Source organism: Propithecus coquereli, unplaced genomic scaffold (assembly GCF_000956105.1).
Source record: "Propithecus coquereli isolate 6110/MARCELLA unplaced genomic scaffold, Pcoq_1.0 Scaffold243, whole genome shotgun sequence".
Lineage (NCBI taxonomy): Eukaryota > Metazoa > Chordata > Mammalia > Primates > Indriidae > Propithecus > Propithecus coquereli.
In genome coordinates, this window is record NW_012147986.1 from 2,896,787 (window position 1) to 2,911,291 (window position 14,505).

Genomic DNA, 14,505 nt, shown 5'->3' on the forward strand with positions numbered 1-14,505 from the left:
TTTGCTGTTTCCAGGCTGTGATATATTTTCCTAGTAGTTTGGTTTTTTTTTTTTACCATCAATTTTTTACACAGCAATTTTATTTTTAGGAATATAAATGAAGAAAATAATAATGATGTGAAATGATTTAGCAATAAGGATAACTGAAGAATTTTTATAAGAGCTCAAAAATGGAGGAAAAAACTAAGTAGTAGCAGGTTAATGAATAAAAATATGCCTAGGCTGGTCCGATGGTAGTGGATTATCAGAACTTATTAACATTAATGTCACTAAAGTTGGTATTCAACCCCCCACTGCTAAATTTGACTGGCTTAAAAAAAAAAAATTATGCCTACATTATACAATGAGCTACTAACCAGCCACTAAAAATTATTGCGCAGATGCACATCTGTTGACATAGAAAGACATTCACAATATAACATTAAAGGAAAAAACAGTTTACCAGCAGCAGATATTTTAGTATCCCATGGTGGTATGTGTGTGTGGGTATGTGTTTGTATGTGCTTATGTATATGGAAAAAAGCCTGAAAATGTCTATATTAAATATTAAAATTGGTTATCTCTGGATGACAGGATTCTTGATGACATGTTTCTACACGAATTTATTTCTTCTGTCTTTCTGGAACTCCATTCGCATGTTAGCTACTTAAGTATCATCCCACAGGTTGGAAGCCCTGTTTTTCTGTCTTTCTCAGCCCTGGTTTGTTGTTTTGGGTTTTTTTGTTTGTTTGAGACAGGATCTTGCTCTGTCTCCAGGGCTAGAGTGTGGTGGAATCATCCTAGCTTCATGGACAGGCCGGATCTTCTTTTAATTGCCCCCCGTGGTTTTGAGGGCAAAATTTTCTTTTCTTTCATGATGAAAAGCCTTTGAAGGATCAAAGTGTTTGATACCTATTACTTTATTCAATTCCTCCTTAAGTTTTGTCTCACTTTGTCCCTTTTTAGCAAGCTGAGAGCAGAGTTTTGACACCTCCTGAAAAGGTTCTGTTTTATTACACAGTTCTTCATACAGGAGACACCACTTATTTCTTCAGTTAATTCTGCTATTGTATTTTCTCTTCCAGATTTTCTTGCTGCTTCATCTTCCAGTTGTTTCCTAAAGTCCTCCTCTTGTTGCTTAAATTTGTTCTGCAAATCAGTTATTTTTTTAAGAGAAGAAACTGTGATTTCTTTAATTTCTTCTTTAAGTGCCCACTTGGTCTGCAGATCTCGAAGCATCCGTGCATATTCTTAATTTGTGCTCCCACTTGCCAGTATCTGATGTTGAACATCCTCTGCACTTTTCTCAGCCTCAGCCACTTTTTCCAGGAGTGATGAGTTCTCCAGCTTAAGATCTTCTATCTGACTAGCTGTTAATGCTTTATAGCTTTCAGACTGAGCAGTAACATCCCCAAGGTTTTGCACCGTACTATTAACACTTCCTACAAAAGCAGGGTGGCCTGAGTGTTAGCAGCATTACTTTTCTCCAGTTCACCTTCTTTCCCTTTCAGCTTTTCTTCTAGGAGTTTGAGTTCTTCAATTGTAAATTTTGTTTCTTCTTCCAATTGCTTGACCCACCTTTCAGCTTTTTTCTTCTTTTGGTGTAATTTATCGAGCTCATCCAGTGTTTGCTTTAATTCTTCCTCAAAGAGATTCCTCTCTTTAATCATTTCCTCTTGAAAAGAACATACCTTCTACTGAAGACTAGAAGATAATTCTCCTGTTGCAGAAGTGAATCAATTTGTAACTCTTTTTGCTGAAGTTTTGCATGTTCTTGTTTTTCAAGAATAAACCTCTAGGCTGGGCGCGGTGGCTCACGCCTGTAATCCTAGCACTCTGGGAGGCCGAGGCGGGCGGATCGTTTGAGCTCAGGAGTTTGAGACCAGCCTGAGCAAGAGCCAGACCCCGTCTCTACTAAAAATAGAAAGAAATTGGCCAAACAACTAAAAATAGAAAAAATTAGCCAGGCATGTGTAGTCCCATCTACCTGGGAGGCTGAGGATCACTTGAGCCCAGGAGTTTGAGGTTGCTGTGAGCTAGGATGATGCCAAGGCACTCTAGCCCAGGCAAAAGAGTGAGACTCTGTCTCAAAAAAAAATAAAAATAAAAAATAAACCTCTAAGTTTTGCATCTCAGCACTTAGATTTTCATCCCATTCTCTATTCCTGTTTACAAGGTCTTCTTTTTCAAGCAGCTGATATTTAGCATTCAGGTCTTCTGCTTGTTTAGACAACCTAATATTTTCCTCAAGAGACTGCTGAAGGCTTAAAATTTCATGATTCAGATTTTCTTCTAACTGGGCAATATCTGGCTTGTATTTTTCTACTTGATCTGATGCACAACTGATTTCTTCAATGTGTTCTAAGAGTTTTTCTGTTTCAGATTTTTCATCAATCTTGTCTTTCTCCATTGAAACAAGTTTCCTCTCAAGTTGGGCTATTTGCCCTTGAGACTCTTAGAGATTCTTCTGGGTGACCTGCGGCTTCATCTCCATGCCTTCCTGTTTATCTATGATACTCCTCATCTTTGTTTCTCTTTTGTTTCTAAGTTTCATCAACTCCAGGCTTAGAATTCTCAAATTCTTCTGGTTACCATTTCAAAAAACTTAGATTTTAGTAGTTCATTAATCCTCGTCAATTAAATAAGCTGTTTTTCCAGTGAACCATTATTTGCAGAGTGATGTTTTTTCCCTGACTGCAGCATTTGGCTTTGCTTCCATCTTCCAACTCAGTTTCCAGGTCCTGGATCCTCTTGTCCTGATCAGCACATTCCTGCACAAGAACATGAATCTTTTTTTCTAATATCTTCCAATCTTTATCATTCTTTTGAAATTCCTTCCATTTAACAGCCTTTAATTCCAAAGTCTTGACTTGCCTAGCTAAAGCAGGCAAGGTAGCATCTTTGTCAAGATTAGGATTTTGTTGAGATTCTGTTTTTTAAATCTTTGTGATATCTGAAAGGAAACTGGTCCTTTCAATACTCCTGACGTTTTAACATCGTAACCACCTGTAGATGGTGCACAACCAGAAGGGTGGTTGAATCATTTCAGGGACGCTTTAGGAAAGGACATGCTGACGACCAGCTCCAGAAACTGAAAGTCACTACCACTCCTCGACAATGCCTGCAGAATCTAGTGGTTTGGTTTTTAAAAATAAATAAGGTTTAACTTTCCCCTTACTATTGTGTTTTCTTATATCTGGGCAGCAAATATATAACTTTCTCAGTATGCTTCTCCTTGTAATGTGTGAAATAAGAAATTTAAGGTGTCCAGAAGAGTGGAAATTAGTTATTTGTTACAGTTTAGGTGTCAGAACTGATTCATTGTAAATTGGGAAAACTGTGAGGGAAGGGTAGGGCGTTATGACTTGAATTTTGTTAATGTAAAAAATGAACTGTGAGTATGACAAGAGAAATTCAGTATCGATATCAGGACTCTAGTTTCCACTAGACACTAACAGCAAGTGGTGGGAAAGGTAGTCTGCTATGACCCCTCTAGATAAAATTCAGTGTCTAGGATTTTGAGTACCAAAAGAGTACAAACTATTATATATGATGGGTTGGACTTTACTATCATTGGTATCTAAATATAGCCGTTCCTGAGCAATAGGAATGAACTGAATTTTGGTGAACCATCCCCTACTTAAAATCAACAAGGCCTTCTCTTTTGGTCTACTCTCCTGTAATTCCTGGATTCTCCTATTTTGGGGTAAGGTAAAAAATGGGAATGAGTGGGGGCCACTTTTTACACTCATGCTTGATGTGGAAAATCAATACCTCATACTAGAGATCGTTTGTGTGCTGCACCTCACGTTTACATATGGGAGAACGGCACATTAGTGGGGTTCTGGAGGCAGCGTTCCGACCATTCAAGGACCTTGATTCGGAAACAGACTGAAATCCTTGGAGGCAGGCCCAGTCACCTTATTCTCTTCTGGGGCAGAGACCGCTAATTTACACGTTACTGGAACCCTAGGCTTATGCTGCGGGAATACATGCCAAAGAAATACGAGGGGCCCACTCCTCCAGACCTCATTTTCATTCGGCATATATGAAGAAAACAAAAGATGCGACCCACTCGGGACTGGCCGGGTTTGTTCCACAAGCTAGGGGCGGGACCGTTATCTCAATTTTACACAAAGGAAACGGAATTGGGGAAGGTGCCTAGAGCCCCAGCTCCGTCCTGGCCAATCCCTGACGGCACAGCCAGAAACTCCGCGTGCCAGACGCGCTCGGACTTCCCCAAGTATCGCGAGGTGAAATGTGAACAGTGCCGACAAGCAATTGGCTGAGGGGATGAGTGACGTCAGACGCGAGGCGCCGGGCCTACCGCGGGAGCGTCCGGAAGGCAGCGATTTCCGTTTCTGGTCGTCTCTGATTCCGCGGAGTAGCTACCATGAGCAAAGCTCACCCTCCCGAGTTGAAAAAGTAAGTATGTGTGAGGGCCGCACCGAAGTTTTCCCGTCCCTTAGGTCGCCCTCCGTTTCCCGCCAGTACGCCCGGCGCGCCTGGGCCGAATGGCCTGAGTCCCTTCACCTAATCTCTTACTCCGGTCCGAGGCCGCCGGGATCTCGGCCAGGGTCTCGCGCTTCGGCACGTGAAGGCCAGGCAGACCCCGCGCGTCGGCTTGGTCACCCGCGGCAGCCGTGGCTCCTCCATTTGGCGACTTGCCTCCCAGTCCCGAGGTCCCGACCTCTCGTCTTACCCGCGCTCTCCCTCGCTACTGGAAGATGTCGAATGCCACCCTTTGTTGAACATCGTGAATGGCATCTTGTACTACTTACGGTGGCTAGAGGGGTAATTCTGTAAGCAAAGCGGGGGCTGGATGCAAGTATTTTATAGTATAAGAGGAAATCAGGATCAAAAAACCACTTTAACCTTAGAGAATGTCTTCTTGTAATTAAACCTGAATGTCGCGTGACATTAGAACTCTGACATTAGAACTGTGTTAAGAACATACATTTTTGTAATCAGAGAAGACTCGTCGTGTTTTGGAATTTTTTCCTACACCCGGTAAGTCAAACTTTAAGTAGAAGATCCTTTTTTTTTTTTTTTTGAGACAGACTCTCGCTCAGTTCCCACGGGTACAGTGCAGTGGCGCCATCGTACCTCACTGCAACCTCCAAACCCTGGGCTCAAGCGATCCTCCTGCCTCAGCCTCCCCGGTAGCTGGGACTACAGGCTACCGCACCTGGCTGATTTTTCTATTTTTAGTGGAGATAGTCTCTACTCAAACCTTCTTGCTTGTTGTGTGTCTTTGAACAACTTATTTAACCTTTTTAAGCCTAGTTCCTCATCTATAAAATGGTGGTAATAGTAGTACGTAATTGAAAAGTTGTAAGGATTTAATAAGATTTTGTATATTTTCTATGCTTTATATAATATATCCTATTAAAATACATGGTGTTATTTATCATACTCCATAAATGTATTTTCCTTTGTAAGTGTATCTGTTCCCATCTTCATTCAGGACCCCGGGTTTTATTTATCTTTGAATCATCCTATGATACCTTATACAAAAAAATTGAATGAAATTTCATATTTTCTAGCCTATAACTGGAAGAGGTAAAAACTCCTTTGCATGGCTTTAGTGTTCTCATAGTATGCTACTAAAGTGGAATTTTCTTGTTTAATTCAAATTGTTTAAAGTTTCAAAACTATGCCTTTGTTTTACTAAAATATACTTATGGGTTGAGAACTATTCTGAACATACAAACTTGATGCTTTAATATTAAGTAAAACATTACTTATTCTAAATATAAAGTAAAATACCTATCGAATTGGATATGGTTTGATTACTATTTGCGGTCTTTACAACTTAGTTTATTTAGTTTTGGAAATAACCAAAAGGTAACCAAATCTTTGTTTTTCTATTATAATTAGAAAATCCAGTCATTGAAGGATCGATGAAATAACAATATTGAACAATAAGAATGTTTTCGTAATTCACATTACTATACATACTCAATGGAGATTAGTCTAAATGCTTTTCATTTTTATTTTAATTTTTCCCCTTCCCAATTTACATTCCTTTATAGAATATCTTATTTAGGTAACCCATTACTCCTTCACCCTTTACAGCAATACAAGGTTTTTACTGTTTTAAATTTCATTGTTCCTATTGTATCAATTTTGGCAAATTATTTTAAATGTACCTACTTCCGTTCTTGTTTATGCTTAAAATTTTAAAATCAGTTACATAATCTTTACCCTTTTGCTTTTTCAGATTTATGGACAAGAAGTTATCATGTGAGTTTGTTTTGTTTTTTTAATTATTCAGTTGCTTCTTACATGTGTCTTGGCAGTGTATGTTTGGAGCAACTTTATAAAAATTTAGAGCACACAGAATCTCTAATTCATACCCACTAAGTAAGTAGATTTATTAAATTCCTAACTAGATAATTTTATTTACCTAATTTCTGATATTTAATATTCAGACTTTCAGTAATTTCCTATAAGTCCTCCCTTACTTTGACAAAATTAACAGGATTTTTCTGTGTTGTGGTATTTGAAAATTCATCAACTTTTTTTCCTTTAAACAAGCTACAAAGGACTTTGACAAGGAACAGTTAATCTGTTTCTTGGAAGTGTGTAGGAAAAGCAGGTTTGTTCAACCTAACTAAAAATCTGACCCATACAGTATTCGAAGTATATCCATGGGTCAAAACCATGGACTTTAGAGATAAGCAACCTTCAGTTTGAATCTCACCGCTACCATACAGTAGCTATATAATCTTGAACCCTGTTATATAAAAGCTCTAAATTTCAGTTCCCTCTTGTAAAGTAAGGTTAATACTACTTTATGGAATACTTTAAAATGTGAATGTAAATATAAAACAGATGTAACCCAGTGCTTGGCATATAGTAAGGATAGTGGGTCAAACATCTCAAATAACTGTTTTATCCTACCTAATTATAAATGAACAGTTGATGGTTAATGGGTAGTTTTACTAAAACTTCTTTTTCTCTTTTTTAATAGTGAAATTAAATGGTGGCAGACATGTCCAAGGAATATTACGGGGATTTGATCCCTTTATGAATCTTGTGATAGATGAATGTGTGGAGATGGCAACTAGTGGGCAACAGAACAATATCGGAATGGTGGTAAGTAAAGATATAAGATTTCTCTTAGACAATTCATTTTTCTTTTGGAGTGTATATTAACTTTCCTTATATCAAACTCTTGGATTAAATTAGAGTTGGTAACCCCTCAGAAAAAGCAAATCACAGGCAGATTAGACTTTCTATTTCCTTTTTATTAATAGTTTAATATATGGCAGTCATTTAGCTATGATAATATCCAGTTACCTGTAGGTAAGATCCCAACTATACAGAACCTTCTAAGGTCCTAGGGCTTGAAATAGCTGTTGGAAATAATTTTTGAGCTTTATAATAGAGACCCATAGTCAGTTTTACAGCAGTAGTTCTCAAACTTTAACATACGTATCAGCCCCAGGGAATCTTATTAAAAATGCAGATTCTGATTCAGTAGCTGTGAGTTGGAGCTTCAGATTTTATATTCCTATCAACTGCCTAGGTGATGCAGATCTGCCAGTCCACAAATCACACTTTTTGATTTTACTTGTATACATAGTTAAGCTGGGTTTTCGGATTTATCACACCCTAAACTTTAACCAAGGTAAAAGTTACAAGGGATAATCACAATGATAGCCATTGACATGAGAGAAAACAGGGAAAACCAGAAAAAACAAATACTGAGTTTTCATTATAGGAGCACTTTCCTACATCCATTAGGCCATAGTATGATGACTAAAAAGGGTTTTGATATTTGTCAATAAGACCCAGATTTTGAATCCCTGTTTGTCTAATATAGGACAGTGTACCTAATAAGTGGTAAGCACAAATTTCTTGAAAAAGATGAACCTAAAGGACAACCTAGCTTTAGCAAATCATTGAGAATAACAACCTCCAAGAGGTGGTAAGAGTTCCTTATTGTTAGCCTTGATTTTTTTTTCTGTCTCAACTTTTTTTTTTTTTTTTTTTTTTTTTTTGAGACAGAGTCTCACTGTGTTGTCTGGGCTAGAGTGCCATGGCATCAGCCTAGCTCACAGCAACCTCAAACTCCTGGGCTCAAGCAATCCTACTGTCTCAGCCTCCCGAGTAGCTGGGACCACAGGCACGCGCCACCATGCCCAGCTAATTTTTTCTACATATATTTTTAGCTGTCCAATTAATTTCTTTCCATTTTTTGGTAGAGATGGGGTCTCGCTCTTGCTCAGGCTGGTCTCGAACTCCTGAGCTCACAACGATCCGCCCGCCTCAGCCTCCCAGAGTGCTAGGATTACAGGCGTGAGCCACCGTGCCCGGCCTCAACTTTTTTTTTAAAATTTGAACAGTAGAGAGTTGAAGATAGACCTATTTTTAACATCTTTGCCTATGTAATTTTTTAAAAATCACTCTTCCCAGGGTTTGTCATTACTTATTTCAAATGTTTTTCTATTGCTGCATTTTGAAAAGTAGTCATGACTGAAAAAACAGTTTAGAGTCTCTACATGTCACACCCAACCCCCAAGTTGCATTCACTGCCTTTCACTTGCATTCCCCTATGAGCTTCTGTTGAATAAAACTCTGACAGAATTATTGGCAGCCAGATTCTTATAAAAACGGTTTCTAAATACCTCAAGATTTTCCTCTGACCATTCTTTTTTTATTATTATTATTTTTTTTAACCATTCTTTTTATAAATTGGGAATTCTTCTTTCTAATAGAGGGTAGATTGGGTTTTTCATTCATCTCAACATATTTGCTGAAAAGGATTCAAAAAGGCCTTGGCATATTAAACGTCAATTCTTATTTGAAAAGATAATATTTTTATAGAATTGTGTGACACACTGCTTATTGGAATTTTGTCAGAAAAGGAATTGACCTTGGATCATGGATCCTTCTGGCAATTTTGCCCCTAAACTGATCAGCAGACAGTAATTCTTGCAGCTGAGTCTTTACTTTGAAAATGAAGTAATGATAATACATCATGGTCTTTCATAAAAAGACATTTTAAGGAAACTGCAAAAACAGAAATGGACTTTGGACTTTTTTGAAGCTGGAAGAAGGGAAACAAACAGGTTAAGTTTATGTTCATTTTGTTTTATCAGAAATTGTTTGGCAAAGGAGATAGTTGGTTTCGTTAATACCTTGTCCAAGTCAATTACCCGTTGAGGCCATGATAATTTCTTAATGGTACTGTATTAAGAATGTGTGTTTTGAGGGGGAGTTAATTTGTTTGTAGCATCTGTCAGTTGGCTAGTTACCTAATGATAAATCTCAACTCTCTTCTTTCTGAGACATCCCAGAGTTGTCAGTGGCATCACTTCTGTACTCTTTAAGATTTCGCTCCACCCCAGTTACCTCTAAGAATGTAGTAAAAATTCTGTATCTTATTCTACATAGTTTAGTAGCTCTTGCTAGAGTTGTGCTTCTGTCACTCTATTTTAGGTTCATTTTCTTACTAGATAGCTGTGCCCTTTCAAGAGGCTGAAAGCCTGAGCAGCACTTTGGAAAAATTAGCAGTTCAGCACAACAAAAGAAGCCATATGTAATCCTGGACCTCACGATTCCAGTTTGATTTGGATATTCGGCCTCAAACATAGTGGCAAAAGAGGAAGAACAATAATAGTTCTCCTTGTCCTCAGAGTAGAAGCCTGAAACTTCAGATGGTAGCAAACCCTATATACATTGTGCATGAATTTTTTTTCCTTCTTCACAATTCCATGGTAGAAGATTGGTTCTTACCGTACATCTTTGCAACCTTGATGTGTGATTTTTTTTCTTTCCTTTTCACATTGAGAGCTTTCACCTTTTCACTTACAGGAAGCACTTTATTACTTCCCTTTGGCATATCTGTATTGCCAGCATCATTACTCTTGGGCTTTGGGCCCATTATTAAGTAAAATAAAAGTTACTCGAACACAAGCACTGTGATACCACAACAGTCAAATCTGATAACTGAGATAGCTAAGTGACTAATGGAAAGTGTGCAAACACTGGACAAAGGGAGGATTCGAGTCCCTAGCAGGACATCATAAAGTTTCATCACGCTACTCAGAAGGCATGCAGTTTAAAACTCAGGAATTGTTTATTTCTGGAATTTTCCATGTATTCAGACAACAGATAAGGGGAAGAACTACTATACGAGGCAAAGGTATTCACCAACTAGCCTTATTTTCTAAATACTATGTGACAAGACAAGTATGTAATGCCATTTGAAAAAATGTTCGTGAAAGTTCCAGAATTTTTGTTTCCTAATGATGTTAAAAAGAAACGGCCGTCACACAGAGAGAACACTATGTCACAGTAGAGGCAGAGATTGGAGGAAAAAAAAAAAAAAGAAACAGCCATCAGATTGGAAAATCTTAGTTATCCAGTTATCTAAAACAACTTCTCTCCTCCACCGCCCATTCCTAGGGAAATTTTCAGTCACAAACAAATGTAGGAGGGAGCTAGGAAGGAATGCTAGTTTTTATGCCTTGATCAATGGGATGTGATGTTCATCATCTGGTACAAAAGAAAAAAAACAGGCAAGTGTTTAAAATTCTGAGAACTAAATAAGCATGTTGTTTAGCTTTCTACATTTTTATTCCTAACTTATAAGGAGAATACAGAACTGTAGACTCTTTCAGTGACCATTGTCATTTTTAGGGCATTGTTCTGTATCTGTTTTCTTATTTATAATAGAGGGGGTCTTGCTCTGTTGCCCAGGCTGGAATGCAGTGGCACCATCATAGCTCCCTGTAACCTCAAACTCCTAGGCCCAAGCAATCCTCCTGCCTCAGCTTCTAAAGTAACTGGGACTGCATGCCCACACCACTGTGCCTGGCCAAGTTCTTCTCTGTTAAAACTGCTCTTTAATTCTTTGGCACCTTGTCACCATACTTGCTGATATTTTCTGCCAGGCTCTAAGACACTCTTCCTACCAGTCCTTTTCTCTTCTGTCAACTGCAGTAGTTACATGCAAATTCATTTGTTTATTTAACAGGTACAGGAGACCTCTGTGCGCCTGCTGCTGTTTTAGGCACTGGGGATTTTGCACCAAAGTCCCTGCCGTCAAAAATCTACAATTGCATGGTTGGGACAATAAATCATAATGTGTATATAAATAAAATAAGAATAATGAAGGGGAAAAAAACAAGTTATAAGTAGTTTTGCTCTGTCACCTGAGCTAGAATGCCCTCCTGCCTCAACCTCCCAGAGTGCTGCCATGATAGGCATGAGCCACTGTGCCTAGCCTGAATATTATTCATAATGCCTCCATTTCTAATAAACACCTCAAATTATAATACATTTCCTGTCATTTCCTCCACCCCATCTCCCCCACCCCACTCACCTATCCAATGCTACTTGACCAGTTGCTACAGGTTATTGTAATCTACAGTCCATCGGGAACTTCTTGTTTTCACTCCCCTGGCCAGTTTCACTTCTTTCTACCCTTCTTGAATTCATTTACCAGCTGTTTCAGCTATGCTTTCATTCTTGCTTATCTTCATTTATGGCATGTCTACTAGGTCAGGCAGGCACTGTTCTCCTAGGGCCCTTTGTGTGTAACTTCTTTTCCTGCCTTGCCTGTTCAAGCTTTATATATATTGTTGCCAGAAGAGTTATAATTGTCATTCCCCCAGCTTTAACTTTCATTGGCTCATTGTGGCTTTCATGGTGCCCTCCAAACACTTTAAGATTGGCACATAAGGGCTTCTAAGATTGATGCCACCGGCCGGGCACGGTGGCTCACGCCTGTAATCCTAGCACTCTGGGAGGCCGAGGCGGGCGGATTGTTTGAGCTCAGGAGTTCGAAACCAGCCTGAGCAAGAGCGAGACCCCATCTCTACTAAAAATAGAAAGAAATTAATCGAACAACTAAAAATATATAGAAAAAATTAGCCGGGCATGGTGGCACATGCCTGTAGTCCCAGCTACTCAGGAGACTGAGGCAAAAGGATTGCTTGAGCCCAGGAGTTTGAGGTTGCTGTGAGCTAGGATGACGCCACAACGCTCTAGCCTGGGCAACACAGAGAGACTCTGTCTCAAAAAAAAAAAAAAAAAAGATTGATGCCACCTATCTTTCTTTTCCTACTTCCTTTCACGTCCACTGAGTCAAATTAGATTGTTTTCTTATCCCCTTATACTTCATCTTAATTGTAGTCTGTCTAGAATTTCCTATTGTCAAAATTCTACTCAATTTCCAAGGCCCAGGTAAGATGTTATTTTTCATAAAGCCTTCCTTTACCAACTTCCATCTTGGTTTGTTCCCCAAATGATCTTACACCTCTAAACTGTACCTAACCTATTCTTCTGTACTTGTCTTTCCCATTAATTTTTGGATCCCTTAAGGATAGGGATGGACAGGTTCATTTCCGTTTTGCAGTTTAGAAAGTGAGACAAGTCAATGGAGACTTGGCATCTCATAAAGGTAATTGTCAGCCTTTGATCTGGAAAATGTGCCTCTTACAAAGGGCTTCATGGCTTCATGTCTAAAAAGACTTACTTTGTGACCCTCCAGCTTGGGAAAACCCTCACAAACTGACATTGTAATATTGAAAAACAGTTAATGATTTGGTGAAAATTCTTTAATCATTGATCTGTCTCTTAAATGGATCATTGTTTTCCAATTTACTTTTCTTTCTTAGGTAATACGAGGAAATAGTATCATCATGTTAGAAGCCTTGGAACGAGTATAAATAATGGCTGTTCAGCAGAGAAATCCATGTCCCCTCTCCAAAGGGCCTGTTTTACTATGATGTCAAAATCAGGTCATGTACATTTTCATATTAAACTTTTTGTTAAATAAACTTTTGTAATACTCAAAAATGCTATCTCAAATTTTGTGAATATAGAATATTTACTCTTATTTTAACTTCTTCTAACATGAATTGTAGATACTAATTACTCTCATGGTTTAAACTTATTTCAAAGGGTTTTATGCATTAAAATGGAACAATCTTATTAAATGTAAACTATGGCAAACATTCCTTTTCTCCATCTTTCAACACTGAACAGATAAAGAAGCTACAAACATCAGTGGGTTTCTTTTGAAATACTAACTATAATTTTGAAAATTTAAGAGTAGTAATTTTAATCTGACTTGCCCAAGAACATCTATATTCCAAATATAGTAAAACAGAAGTAAAACACAGGAAAGTAATGCTATAGTTATTTATTTTGAACATAATTATAAAGTGGGGGGAAATTTGAATACAAGAGTAGAAATAGGATTCCAGAGACAAATATTGCAGTGTATTGTGGTCTTTGTGAGTAGAGAAAGGGTAGTGAGAGTGGTGTCCACAATATATTCATCTAGTTCATAAATTTTATGCCCCACAAGCTCAAATAAGAGATGTATTATAGATAGTTGTGTTATACCTAACCTTAAGAAACCTTACCAAGTATTTTAAGTCCTGTTCTTTTTGTGATCTGGCAAAAAGCTTACAAATCTTGAAAAACTTTAAAACTGTACAGAATGGAATATATACATATGTGAGGTTCTTGTGAAACACAGAACATAGTAAATGGCTATTATATGTATTTCTCTCTCTGAAGTGGTATTTCCTATTTATAGAAAATGTTTACAACAAAAGAACAGCTAAAGGGATCAAACTAACTTAATCACAATAAGGAAAGTTGATGTGAAGTCCAATACATTTCTATTCTTCCATTCTTCAGCAACTCTTTGCAAATCATCATTGACATTGATTTTTTGCAACAACATAGAGCTGAATTATAGAACTAGTTCTCCAAATGTGATTCCTAGAACAGTAGTTTTACCTGGGAACTTAAAAAAAATGTAAATTTTTTTATCCTACTACAAACCTATTGAATAAACAAATTGTGAGGGTGAGGCCCAGCAATGTTTTAACAAGCCTTCCAGGAAATCGTGATACATGCTCAATTCAGTTGGAGAACCACTGGAGTACAGCTGGCTTTCATTCAGCCACCACATCATTTTTACCAGTTTATTCTGTAAAGAGGAATGGAGTGGCAATCCCTGGTAGTAGTTTTTTCTTCAAATAAAATTGTTTCATACTGTAGTTGCATTAAAACTACCTAATATGCCTGATGTATTACTAATAACCTGTTTTGGTTTTGAGAAAGCAATTTCAGATGCCCTACTGGGAATTTTTTTTTTGGAGACAGAGTCTCACTATGTTGCCCCAGCTAGAGTGCAGTGGCATAACAGCTCACTGCACCTTCAAACTCCTGGGCTCAGGTGATCCTCCTGCCTCAGCCTCCGGAGTGACTGGGACTACAGTCACACGCCACCATGTCCAGCTAATTTTTCTATTTTTTTGTAGAGACGAGGTTTCACTCTTGCTCAGGCTGGTCTCAAACTCTTAACTTCCAGCCATCCACACCCCTCAGCCTCCCAGAGTGCTAGGATTACAGGCTTGAGCCACTGTGCCCAGCCCCTGGGAAAATTAACCAGAGGAGGTTTGATACAATACCAGCAACATTTTTATTTATTTATTTATTTATTTTTTGAGACAGAGTCTCACTGTGTTGCCCAGGCTAGAGTGCCGTGGT

At 38.3% G+C, this 14,505-nt stretch overlaps 1 protein-coding gene and 1 pseudogene across 1 annotated transcript; one reads left to right on the plus strand and one right to left on the minus strand.

The window, feature by feature from the left end:
• Nucleotides 1-808: 808 nt before the first annotated feature.
• Nucleotides 809-3,049, minus strand: LOC105812051 (annotated as a pseudogene).
• Nucleotides 3,050-4,292: 1,243 nt separating this feature from the next.
• Nucleotides 4,293-12,795, plus strand: SNRPG (small nuclear ribonucleoprotein polypeptide G). Its single transcript, XM_012646467.1, has 4 exons — nt 4,293-4,404; nt 6,203-6,225; nt 6,956-7,080; nt 12,615-12,795. Exons 1-4 carry the CDS (start codon nt 4,373-4,375, stop codon nt 12,663-12,665), a joined length of 231 nt encoding a protein of 76 aa, XP_012501921.1. The 5' UTR covers nt 4,293-4,372; the 3' UTR covers nt 12,666-12,795.
• Nucleotides 12,796-14,505: the final 1,710 nt, after the last annotated feature.